The sequence below is a fragment of the Miscanthus floridulus genome, chromosome 2, assembly GCF_019320115.1.
Source record: "Miscanthus floridulus cultivar M001 chromosome 2, ASM1932011v1, whole genome shotgun sequence".
Lineage (NCBI taxonomy): Eukaryota > Viridiplantae > Streptophyta > Magnoliopsida > Poales > Poaceae > Miscanthus > Miscanthus floridulus.
The window spans coordinates 165,328,262-165,341,785 of record NC_089581.1 but is presented as its reverse complement, the minus strand read 5'-3'; the positions used below and the strand labels follow the sequence as shown (position 1 = coordinate 165,341,785).

Genomic DNA, 13,524 nt, shown 5'->3' with positions numbered 1-13,524 from the left:
TATCTAGAATTGGAATCTAGTGTTTGCATCATCCATTTCTGCTTTTAGTTATTCATCTTATTATTAGTAGAGGCTCCGCTTTAATCTTTGTAAGATGTGCTAGGAAAAAACGGTAATGCTTAGGAGCGGACGTATTGTGGCAGAACCGTCTGGAATAACACATTTTCGGAGGCATTCGTCTTCCACTAGACGCTAAGCACCTCAAAAGTGAGCTAAAACGAACAGTTTCGTCGAGCACACCCCCAAGTGAGAACTCAAAACAATCCACATTTTACGTCTAGAATCCAATAATGAGTACGAGCTTACAATACTTAATCCATTTCATACAACATAGAGTCTTGAAAATTATTTATTACAATACCAGAGTTCAGAGTGCAATAATTAAACAACGGAATCGCAATAACATCTAGCGGAAACGATACACGGATCCATCTGTGCCCACCAGAAGAATCCTCCACACAAGATCTAACTCTTCAAACTACACCTGCAACAGGGTAAAATAAACCCTGAGTACACAATGTACTCGCAAGATTTACCCGACTAGTGGGAATAATGTTTTTCGACTCTCAAGGATATGATAGGTAATATGGTTTGCTGTGTTCTTTTTTTATTTGTGAAAAGCATTATTAATAGTGCGTCCTTAAGGTCAAGTTTTATTAGCAGTCATGATTACTTTATTAGCTAACCATTCTAGGTAAGTACCAATTCTACCTTGAAGCAAGGGTTGAGCAAACAGAACTATTTTACCACCTTCCATATTCCAGTTCTTACTACGGTGCTAGATCATAGTCAAGTCATACCGTCTCACGAAAACGGCGATTCGTGAACCAATGTATCCCAGCTGGGTACCCCGAAACACACGTCTTGCTCGTACCCCAGGCACAAACGAGATCAACCTATTTTACTCCTATCGAGGGGTCCAGGTCCCCGTCCAAACTTGGACTCCAAGCCCTCACACTTGAGACCTAGTCTCAGTGTGGTGCTTAGACCTCCACCTTTCCCCGCCTCCAATCAGTCGGTCCGAAAAGAGCTGGAACCCACGACAAGAGCGCAACGAGCCTTCTCACTCCCATAAGCAAGTATGTGCTTAGGATAATAAGTCTGTGACCTGACTACCATCCACAGCAACAGACGGTCCTCAATTGACACGAACAGGGAAAATAGTGTAACCAAGCTAAGCCCCGTGGCCACGGGACACTTGTTACACCCATAAATAACTCATGTCATATCCCTGTCCGGTCTCCATTTTCTTTTCATTATTTTATTATGAGAGTAATAATAATAATCTATTGTGGGTAACGACGGGTTACTCACGCTACCGACAACATAAGCATAGCAGCTACTCCAACCTGCACTAGTAGGACTCATAGTATATATATATATATATATATATATATATATAGTTTCCATAAAATTTCTACAAAGTAAATGCGCGCGCGCACACACACATATATATATATATACACACGCGCGCGCGGTGGAGATGGAAAATAGAGGTCTCTATATGCACAAGAATCTCCTCCTCGTACTCTCCGATGATCTTCTCGAACTCGTGCTCGCCGGTGGTCACAATCTCTACCAACTCGTTCTCTATATGCATGTGATGATAATGATGTAACAACTTAGTATTTAGGCAACAACAACTCTTAAAATAAGAATACACATGTTAAGCTACTAAGCTAGCTCTAATGAGTAAGATACTAAGCTAACTATCGTCTTCGTCAAGCAAAGTGTTGTGTTCAACTAACAAGTACCTAGTTTTACAAATCAATGGTATGCATTTATTTCTATTAAAGATTTAATGCCTATTTAAACAAAGAACATTTAACTACCCTAATGTTTAGTCTAGTCTAAGGCCACAAAATTACAGTGAGCACATAATAATACAATAAAGGTACTATAAAACTTTTAGGATCAAAGCTATCACCAATTTACCATGAAATTTTCCACAATAATTATCCTAATAATATTAAGCACTTTAAAATGATTTAATAGCCCTTAGTACCAACACAGATATATATGAACTAACTATACTAACAGGTAGACAATAATCTTAGGAACCTATTAAAATTAGTTTCATAATTTTTAGACAGCTATACAAATTTATATTAATTATACAAATTTAGCTCTGAAATTAAAATAGAAAGCTATTACCTATTTCTATGAAAAAGAAAAAGAAAATCGACCTTGCGGCCCACGCGAGACGGCCCACGACGGGGAGCCCGCGCGCGCTGGCGCTTTTGCAAAAACGCCCCCATGCTATTCGATATTAACGCGACCACTTTGCGCACTATTCTTACTGACGGCACTTATGCAAGGAAGCCCTCGCATTAACATGTCTTCACATCGGAGAGGTCCCACGGACTCCCTGCGCTCGCCGGCGCTGCATTGGCCGGCACCGGACAGTTACGCCGGTTATCTGGGACCCCTACGACGTGTCTATAGGGCTGATGCTCACATGCGGGCCCATGCGCAATGATGGGTAGCGATTAGGAGACCAGAGATGAACTAGAGCGGCTCCTCCACCTCGGTGGGCAACCTACGACGACGACGACGGTGTTCTGGTGAGCATCAGGGACTCACCGCGGACCTGGCCGAGGTGATGGTTCGGCCAGGGACAACCCGAGCAGGGTTGGCCACGCGCGACCGAGCGGTGTGGCGGCGCACCACGACAGACACGGCCGCGTCAGCAGTGCCGGAGTAGCGGTAGAGGTATGGCTAAGGACTGCATGGCGAAGATGGGGTTGATGCAAAGCTAATGGTGCATTTGGATTTGCTCGGGGTGGTCAGATGGAGGGTTGCCCTCGGCAATGGCTAAACTTGGCCTTATTGACACGGCGGTGGGGAAAACTCTAAATTGGAGCTTGGTCGAACTCGATTCAAGGCGGGGTGGGGTCGGGGGGGGGGGGTCCGGTGGCTTAATAAAAAAGCCCGAGACACGACGAATCGAGCCGAGGTGACCTATCTATGCCGAATTGAGGTGAGTGGGGCCAGTCGGTCGAAGTAACAGAGAAAGGGGGGGGGGTAAGTCAGAGCTCGGCTCGTCCTCGTCTTGGCGAGACGCGGGCGGAGCGATCAGGACGTCACACACGCAGGCGCTACGGACAAAACACGCGCCTTTAATGGCGATACGACAGCGGCACAACCATGTGCCAATGCAGCGGATAAGCCAAGTGCGCGCCAGCAGCAGTAGTGCCCTCGGCTGGGGCAGACAGCAGTGTACAGCCGCAGGGGGGTGCGGATGCAACGACAATGTGATAGCAGCACAGCGTGGCCATGGCGGCAGCAGTAGTGGCAGCGCGAGGCAGGGTGGCAGGGGCGCAGAGGCCAGTGGCTCGCTGTGGCCGGCCTCGGCCAAGCGAAGGCAGGCTCGGCCGACCCAGCACGACGACGTGGTGCGCAGGACACGACCACGTGCGCTGCGCTGGGTGGCTGCGCGCACAGCACCAGGCAGCCCGAGGCTGTGTCGTGCATGAATTTTAAAGCGTCGATAAAAACTAAACTATTGAAGTTGAAACTAAACCGCCTTTACTATGCTAAAGAGGGCCTATTAGGCTACCAACCAGAGCTAAAACATGACACCATCTCTTAACTTAATTTCACAGGATTAATTTCCAAACATGGTGCTGTCAAACTGTCTTTAAACTTGAGGATTTTTTTAAGTCTTGAGCTGGATTCAATTTCAAGTTCCATTTCTAAGCTATTAGAAATACTAGCTAGTAATGTTTTTTTTCTACAGCAAGAGTTGCATTGTCATCTATAAAGTTTGTACTTCAAACTTTATTTAGGTGTCACGCACATGTTCTATAATATTTTTGCTCAATAAAAATTAGTTTTCAACCCTAGTTGACATAACATAAGCTATTGAATCAATTTTTATTTAACATTTTTATTATTCATTTTAGGTTATAAGAAATTTATCTACACACTCTATCACATGCATTATCACATAAACATGATGCTCAGGACATGATTTAGTAGTTTGTTTAGGGCGTAACACCGAGGGTGTTACATGTACGTCCGTCCGAACGCCGCTTTTCTGAGCCTGCCCTACCGGCAACAGGCCTGCTTACTCTTTACATCTCTCATCTCTTCTCTCAAAAATATCTCCCGATCGCTCTCGCCCATCGCGTGCTGCTTTGCGTCGTGCGCTCTCTACGGCCGTCTTTCCCACCGCCCACTCTATCTCACGCCACGTGTCTCCCCCATCCTGCGCTGCGCCCCCTCCATCGCCGTGTCGCGCTCCATCCCCCGCCACGCTTGCTCTAGCTCGTTGCGCGCTGCGTTCCCGTTGTTGCGCACCGTGCCACGTCCCCTGCGCGTGCCGAGGTGCTGTCGACGCCGTCGTTCCCCACCAGAGGGTCGTGGCCGCTATCGACACCATGGCCGCTGCGATGAGCGACCTCAGCAATTAGATGTTACGATGAAAGCGCGTATTACAAGCCTATGTTTCAAGTGTTTTAGATATTTTGGAGGTATGTTGCAATTGTTTCATATGGATGTTGCAATAGTAGATCGAGAAATGTTGCACATGTTGCAAGTGTTTTAGAGCATGTTGCAAGTGTTTCAAATGTTTCTTTAAAATGTTTCATCTGTTCTAGACGTATATTGCAAGTGTTCTAATCTGAATATTGCATATGTTTCACTCATATGTTGCAACAATATGTTTCAAATGTTTCAGTTGTTATAGTTTTATGTTGCAGTAAGTGCTTTCATGTTGCAAGTTGCAAATGTTTTATCTAGATGTTGCATATGTTTCACACATATGTTGCAAGTGTATGTTCCAGATGTTTCATTTGTTGCATACGTATGTTGCATTCAAATGTTTTATGTTGCACATCTTTCATGTTGTTCAGAGAGTCAGGGGGCGTGGGGAGTGATGGTGGCATGACGCGGGCACCAGGGAATGGGGCGCGGCGAGTTGGAGGCCAGCATACGGGGCACGCGGCGCACCGGTGCCCTGCGGACGGGGCACGATGGGGGCAGGGTGCGAGTGCGGGGTGGGGCGAACGACCTCAAATCGAGGCGGATAGGGCGGGCTGCGAGTGCGAGGTGAGTTCTACAGACACGCGAGCGTTGTGACGGGGCGGGAAAAATTAGCGGACGGAGGCAGTCTACGCGGACGTCCGGGCGCTAGCACCTCTGACAAAAAAATAATTTTTAGAAATTTTATAAAATAAAAAATATGACCACCAATTCGGTAGACTTTAATCACTATTGATAGTAATAGTGGTGGACATAGGGCTAGCTGAATAACTAAATAATTTAGTAATAACTAATTAAAATGCTGCTTTGGGATTCATGCAACTTTTAGAGAGAGGTCTACCAGATCACTTCTCTGTACTTATTATTTTAGGGAGAAACGATGTTGTTCATTTAGAAGTAGGGATGTGTTTATAGGAGTAATGAGTGTGAATGCGTTGATGTGAATGATGTGTACTATTTTGTAAATTAAAACTTGATATATGAAATTTACAAGAGCACCGATAAGGTCGTTTCTTGAGGTGCATGTAAATGGATTGTCTCGTGAAATCGTTCTCGCAAGCTAAAGCGAAACGACGCAGACATTTGCTCAATGGTTTCATCATTGCATGAACCGGTGGCAAAAATATCGCCGAAAAGGCATCAGAGAAAGATATGTCACACAAAGCGAAAGGTGGGTCATCTTGCGTACGCACGTGTGTGGATAATGACTTAACTCTAATGATCTTGATACTTGTTCCTCGGCGCCCTGATTGGATTGAACCATAACATATTATACAAAAGGATTGATCTGAGACAAATGCACAGTGGAAAGAAGCTGATCAATTATGCCGAAGATGACCTCCAATATATCCAATCCAACTGGTGACTGAGAACACCCGAAGCCATGCAATTTTAGCAAGCTATGGTGTTTTTATTTTTTGCCTTGTTATAATATGCATCAGCTGAAGAACAAATTCATTCCCTGTCAGCAGTTACTGTGTCTGAGTTCAGTACCGTTTGTGCAAGCCTGCCAAACTGCAAAGTTGATCGCATGAAAGCGACTTTCACCCCTCAAAGGTCTACAGGTTTTGTTGTCACAGTGATTAACTCTTTGGCTTCTCACGACATCTCTGAACGTTTTCAGCCTGTTCAATACAGTCAAACTCGGCAATATACGGGGAGGACGGGAGGTCCATGCAGCCACTAAGACGAGACGTAAAATAATCCCCAGAGAACTGAATTGCATAGGGCCGTCAACATGTACGACCAGGTCACTGTACTTCGTCGAAGAGTCTGAAGTACTAAGCTACATACGGCCGGTGCAACTGCACATACTGTCGTCTCTCTATTATTTCCCCTCTTAATTCTTTATTAAGTACCTACTCTACCAGTACGTATATACAGTCTGGTAATACAAACAGTACATGCTGTAGTAGTCAAAGTTGACCATGGATCGGGAAGCCAACAAAGAAAATACACACGCGGAAGATCAAACAAGGAAGATCTATAGGTAGATCGCATGAAGGCGAATCCATGAACCAGAAGCGCGACGTTGGAAGAGTAAGACTAGTCAATGTGATGAACAAGTCATCCAGTAGTGTTTTAATAATAACTATAAGTGGCATGCAAAGCCTGGGGGCCTGGTCTTGATGATCATAAGAACGCGTGCCCGGCCTCCGTATGGCACGCGCCTGAGATAGACGACGAGGGAGATTGATGGAGAAGCCCTGCTGCGCCCCTGCCATCCCTCCAACAACTGTCAACCGTGCGCTCTGCGTAGATTCGGGGGACGAACCCGTCCACGCCCTTTTGCCGCCGGTATGCCGCGTGCTTTCATGCACGCAGCAAAAAGCATCGCTACGGCAGCCAATCCAATTACGTACACTTGTTGGAAAGATTGCAACTTGGAGAATGTTAAGATTTCCGAGGGCTTATTAGATCATGGCATCATGCGTGAGGCTACAGCCTACAGGTTAGTTTTTTTCCTAGGGAACTTGGTAGTGTGAGAAACAGAGGAGGTCTCGTGGCTTTCTTTTTTCCAAAGGGTCGACAATAGCTTTGCGGTAATTTTTATTAGATGGAGAAAATAAAAAGGCAAGCATAGTTCTTTTAGTGTAAAACCAATCCAGAGCCAACTTAGTCGAAACGACCCAACTAGCAAACACAACTACACTTACATCAAGCTAACAACTAAAACAACTCAGGACACCTTAACCCAAAAGAACCAACTAACGAAACAACTTTCTCAGTAAACCAACACTAGGCACAGCTAACAAACTCGACGCGTTGTCGAGCACCACCAATGCAACAACATAGCTTGGAGCATCGTCATGGCTAGACGACAAGAGTGCAGTAATGGACCTGGAAAAGCCTAGCGATGCTTTTAGGAAGGAACCGACGCCAAAAAAGTCGACAACCTAGCCCACTGTGGGAATATATTCACCCACAATTCTAGTGTATGGTAGGAGAAGTGGCAAGAAGAGGACGCCTCTGGCGTCCCCGTCGACACAAATGCCACCACGTGCACCGTGGGCGTCCTATATCGCACGTGTAGCCACAGATAGACGGCCCTAACCACACCAAGGAGATGGGGTGCGGAGAGGCGAGGGGGTCGGCTACAATGCCAATGCATGTAATGATCCACAAGCCCGACAATACTGGCACCCCAATCCAGCAAGACGGAGCTCCACTGACGACATGCCTAGAACTGGATTCGCAACAGCTACACCATCACCAAGAGGCAAACCATATCAAGCACCACACCTGTTGTCACTCACCGTCGAACTCGTAGGAATCCAGCATGGTAGAGTGGAGATTCGGGCGTCCCCCACATGGATCTAGCTGTCCCCACGCGAATTCGGCCACTGGCCGCTTGGATCCAACCACCACCCATGCCGAAGTTGCCGACGAAAGAGATAGGAAGGAGATGAATGAGGATCCTGGGAGTGGGGGAAGGGGCGAGATGGCCCCGCCACCGCCTTCTTCGCTGCCTGCAAAGCATCTGGCAGCAAAGGCTAGGAGAAGCTGGTGGCGACGGTGGCTAGGAGACTTGAGGGAGCGGCCCGAGTCACCCTATTCGGATGACGCGGGGGCAACATCTCACAACACATTAAGTCCTAAGGAGGTCTTAACTCTTAAGGCCAAAATGTTTAGGAGTAGACCTCAAGCTTGAGGCCTACTCTTTATGATAAAAAGTTGAGGATTTGTGGTAAAAGGAGCCCGTATTCCTAGCTGCAAGCCATCATTCTATTCTTGTGACCAATGGCCCCTCGGTGAGAGCTCTAGGAAGGCCAATGCTAGCTGCCTTGCGCATCACTTCTAGGCAGATGCTTGATTGTGACGCCGTCAACCACTAGCCAAGCAGCAGGGAGCAAAACAGAGTCGGATCGGTGGAGAGCGGAGCATAGCAGAACCGATGAGGATGGCGGCTAGGCCCTCGGACTTGCATGGGCGGATGATAGTTGAGATTACGGTGATGGTGCTGCTGCGAGCACAAGATTTGTGGGTGGATGGCGCTATGGGGACGATGACGGGGTCATGGCCTTGCACATGTGAATGGTGCTATGAGGACGGTAGCCACGGTTGCAGGACACCCGAGTCAGTGGCCAAGGCGATGGCCCTACACTTTTGAATGTGGTAGGCACAACCCTGCAGTAGGGATGAGGCCTGCAGGGTGGACAATGGCAGGAGGCAGGTGGAGAAGCCATAAATAAGTTAAAGAGAAGAATGGGGATATATTTTTTTTCTTTTTTCTAGTTAGGAAGGTTGGTCGTGTGAATAAGAACTTAACACATACCACTAATGTAACCCACTTTAAGGTTTGGGTCACCCATAAACACTCTAGATGCCCTTAGATGGAGGAGAGAGAAAAGAATGTTGCTAGTTTTTAATGAGCGCCACTAGCACTACTTTTAACGCGAGTGGGCGTACCATGTGCTCGGATGCCTCAATCGCCACAGAGGATACAGACAATGCTTGTCCGCCGGCACGGAGGGTGGCCTGGTGCAATCATGAGCACAAGGGCGAGGGGCATGGCTCCACAGCCGCCAACGTGTGGAGGAGGGTCGCAGCTTGGGTGGCGATGCGGAGATGAAGGAAACGACACGCTATGCACTAGGGCCATGGACCCTGTTGCAAGCCTGCAATGGGGGAGCTTTGGCACTAGACCTAGAAGGAAAAGAGAGGATTTATCGAAGGAGATGGGCCTGCAAGGGCATGGTCAGTGGTGTTAAATCAAGTGAGAACATCGGGGCAGTGTTAGAGGGACGTGCCAAAGCTCGCCTGTTGGCATTGGAGGAGGCTTGGTATTGGAGGAGGATGCTATTAGCATGTGTATAGATGATGTGAACTTTCCTTATAGATAGTTGCTTAGGGTGTCTTCAATGGTCCTGACAGTGTCACCAACTGCATTGGAAGCAAGAGAGAGAGAGAGAGAGAGAGAGAGAGAGAGAGAGAGAGCTAGCTTGCTTCCTCTTTCCTCCCACTCCCAGCATGCATAGCACTGGTTGCATCTCTGCTATCACACAATCTTTAAGCAAGAGAAATTATCTACCAATTTGTTTGTCGCTACCGAGTCTTCACTCTCATCTTTTTCTGTCGTGCACATCAGACCGCGTATGAGTCAGCTAGCGATTTCACCAGCCATTGAGGATGCTTTCACTATGTTGTTGAGGGTGTCTTGAGAATCAAATTGAGCTTGTGCAAAAGCCCGAGATATTCATGGGAGCTTCAGATTTTGTATAATCAATACAGTGGTAGCTTTTTAAATTAACAATGGAACTTAGCTGTCCCAAGTCCCAACTCCCAAACATACTCGGCTGCTGCCCGTCAAACAATCGTGGCAAAAGAACACACATGCTCAATCTCCAGATAATAATAATGCGATTGCCGGAAGCGCACGACAAGGATAGCGGGGTGAGAACGAAAGGAAGCTACACAAGCACAAGAGCTGAGTTGACCGAGCGGGACACGGTCTACAGTCTGAACTTGCTCCAGCTTTCGCACTTGTTTAGTTCTCCAAAAGTGCACTATGCAAAAAGAAGATTTCCCGTCACATCAAACTTGCGGTATATGCATGGAGTACTAAATGTAGACGAAATCAAAAACTAATTGCACAGTTTGCTTTAACTTTGCGAGACGAATCTTTTGAGCCTAATTAGTCAATGTTTGAACAATAATTCATAAATACAAACGAAATACTACCGTGGAGAATCGTGCACTCTGCAACGCGCCGTTCACCTAATCCTCTTCCTCTTGTCCGAATTTCCTATTGCTGCCTTGTGGCCTTGTTGGCCAGCCTCAACAACTCTCGGCAGGAAGACCGGGCCACGAGTCCACGACTCCCACTAAAACGTGGAAAAGGGCATGCTCCTGCACTACGGGGCAGGTACAGGACTATGCGCACAACAATTGTTCCAACTCACCATGGTGTGATTAAAACAATTACAGAGGTTTGTGGTAATTTACTTGGTCTCTTTCATTTGGACCTATGTGGAGTCACACACCCTGGCAAGCCTGCAACCTTCACCACATCGATCTGTCTCTCGATAATTCTACCTCATGTAAGCAATCTTTTGCTGAAATGGTAGCTGATGTCATCTGTTGGTATTTTTTTCTTATAAACAAGAACCTATAGTATATGCCTGCTACCATGCCATGTTTACAGCATGTATGTCCAGTTGAGTACAGTTTACAATCTGAGCCGTATTATCTGCTCCGATCCCTTGAACGTTCAACACGTCAACCTCAGATGAGACTCCAACAACCTCTAACCACGTCAACCTCGAACCTTCCACGCACACGCTAGCGGCCACCGGCTCTCCGGCCCACAACAACCGCGCGCGCGACGACCTCCTCCTCTCCCCGTGCTGCCATTACATATAGCGCAGCTGCACTTCCCCTCCCTCACCAGCTGCAGCTCCGACCAAGCTAGCCTGCCTTCATCTATCGAGGCACCAGTCACCACCACAGCTGAGCTCATCAAAATTCGATATCGAGGCGACGCGCCGGCCGGCCAGGTGCTCCGTCCAGCTCCCACAGAAAAAAACACTATCCATGGGGCGCCGGCTCCTCCTCCTCCTCGGAGCCGCCGTGCTGCTGCTCTCGTCCGCCGCCACGGCGCAGGACTGCCTGTCCGCGACGTTCAGCGGCGGGCGGACCTTCGGGAAGTGCAACAGCCTTCCCACGCTCAGCGCCAGCCTGCACTGGACGTACCACCCGGAGAACGGCACCGCGGACGTGGCGTTCCGCGCGCCATCGGACTCCAGCGGCTGGGTCGGCTGGGGCATCAACCCCAGCGGCGGCAGCATGGGCGGCAGCAGCGTCTTCGTCGCCTCGCAGGACGGCAGCGGCGCGGTGTCCATCCTCATGACCTACCTGGAGAACTCCAGCAACCCCAGCCTAACCAACAACACCCTCAAGTTCAACGTGTCCGTCGGCCCCGCCGCCGAGTACTCCAACGGCGCCTACACCATCTACGCCACCGTGCAGCTTCCCGGGAACTCCACGCAGCAGTTCACGGTGTGGCAGGCCGGCCCCACCAGCAACGGTGCCATCGCCGCTCACCCGACGGCGCCAGCCAACTTGGCCAGCATCCAGAGGCTGGACTTCCTCTCGGGGTCAAGCACCGCCGCGTCCAACTCCAAGCTTCACCGCCGTAACGTGAGTTCCTCCTCCTTGGCTCCTTCTTCCCATCCCCTCCTGCTTTAGCTTGTTTTCGTTTTCAATTGTCATTTTCTTAGGCTTCAAAGATTGCCTTCCCTTCCCAATTGTTCAGACGGTAGGTAAGTTTAATTTGGATTGGTGTAGTGATCAAGTAGAGGACGGCGACGTTGTGTGCATTAAGAGTCATCAGCTAGCTGGGTTGGAGACTTGGAGATGAGTGGAATTATGAGGTCGAGTTACTTTGACTGGTCATTTTAATTTAGACGTGACGTGACATATATATAAAAAATAAAAAATCTGCCAAAGGGTTTATTAAAACTCGGTTTGCTTGCTTCACCAACCGGATAGACCATGTCATATATATTACCCTGAAAAAAGATGTTCAGACTCCCAGTCCCAGAAGCAACATCTTTCTGGGGGAGCTGCACTGCATTTCAGCTTTAACAAAGGAATGCTTAAATTGCTAGTACTATATATATTTGTATCAGTTTCAGATTGCCGCCGAGAGTTGTTGAACGAATACTACTAGTAGCCACCTCAAAAGTAGTTAAGTAATCTTTCAAAAAAAAAAGTAGAGTACTAAATTTCCTGCTTTTTTTTCTGATGCATGCAAGTGCAACACAGAGAATTTATTTAAGTTTTGGCAACATCTTTCTAACCTTGACGCGTCTGCTACAACAAACAGATCCACGGACTGCTGAACGCGATTGCCTGGGGCGTCCTGATCCCTATCGGCGCTATCATCGCCCGCTACCTGCGCGTGTTCGAGTCCGCGGACCCGGCGTGGTTCTACCTCCACATCGCGTGCCAGTGCTCCGGCTACATCCTCGGCGTGGCCGGCTGGGGCCTGGGGCTGAAGCTGGGCAGCGAGTCCGCGGGCATCACCTACCAGCCCCACCGCAACCTCGGCATCGCCATCTTCAGCCTGGCCACCCTGCAGGTGTTCGCGCTGCTGCTCAGGCCCGACAAGAAGAACAAGTACAGGCTCTACTGGAACATCTACCACCACTCCGTCGGCTACTCCGTCATCGTCCTCAGCGCCATCAACATCTTCAAGGGGCTCGACATCCTCCAGCCGGCCAGCGGATACAAGACCGCCTACATTGTCATCCTGGCCACGCTCGGCGGCATCGCGCTCTGCCTCGAGGCCATCACCTGGCCCATCGCCATCCGGAAGCGCAGGCGGAACGCCGCCGACAAGGCGGCCAACGGCAACGGCCACGGCTGGCAGCAGGGTGCGTAGGGAGTACCAGCTGATCGCCGGGCGTGTGTGGGTGTGCTTAGTTTTGATGCGAGCGAGATTGTGACATCGATGTTCAGAGCAGGGTCCTGGTTCAGAGAGACTGTTGCTGATGTGTTTCTTTCCTGTTATTACTCTGTAGTCTGTACTTCTAGAAGAGTAGCTCCTTTTTCTTCTATTTTATTTTATTTTATTTGGGGGTTCTATAATGGCTTTTGTACACATTTTTTCCTTCTTATTATTGATGTACGATTACTTTGATTAGTGTATGGTTTCGATCAGATGACGGCTTCCTTAAATCGACATATTATTGTTGAGTCTTGTGGATGCATTTCTGTCCCCTCGGCAAAAATGACACCAAACAGTCGCTTTCCGCCAACTTCTCCAGTCAGCTTGCAGCCGTTGAATATGTGAAAACAACAGCAACAGCTGGGGGCAGTTTTCTAGACGGATACCATCACGCAACGAAAAATTATGCCATGCCTTGTTTGTCCTTTGGATTTGACGGCATCGTAGCATACACAGAGCCGAGAAAACAATGCGTAACGATGTAACTGATGCAATTAGACAAATTTTTCCTAAGATCACTTGACGAATTTAATTTGAAGATGAGCTTTTATCAAATTATGTGTCTCTGTACATGCATATCAAAATCA

The 13,524-nt window shown here is 48.2% G+C and overlaps 1 protein-coding gene across 1 annotated transcript; it reads left to right on the top strand.

The window, feature by feature from the left end:
* The first annotated feature begins 10,814 nt into the window (after positions 1-10,814).
* On the top strand, positions 10,815-13,132 carry LOC136540466 (cytochrome b561 and DOMON domain-containing protein At4g12980-like). Its single transcript, XM_066532473.1, has 2 exons — positions 10,815-11,625; positions 12,314-13,132. Exons 1-2 carry the CDS (start codon positions 11,020-11,022, stop codon positions 12,869-12,871), a joined length of 1,164 nt encoding a protein of 387 aa, XP_066388570.1. The 5' UTR covers positions 10,815-11,019; the 3' UTR covers positions 12,872-13,132.
* The last annotated feature ends 392 nt before the right edge of the window (positions 13,133-13,524 follow it).

Excerpts from the sequence above, each read along its gene's own strand:
- LOC136540466 (XM_066532473.1), top strand. The coding sequence starts at position 11,020 with ATGGGGCGCCGGCTCCTCCTCCTCCTCGGAGCCGCCGTGCTGCTGCTC. Across the intron at positions 11,626-12,313 it reads CCAAGCTTCACCGCCGTAAC|ATCCACGGACTGCTGAACGC; the intron begins GTGAGTTCCTCC and ends TACAACAAACAG.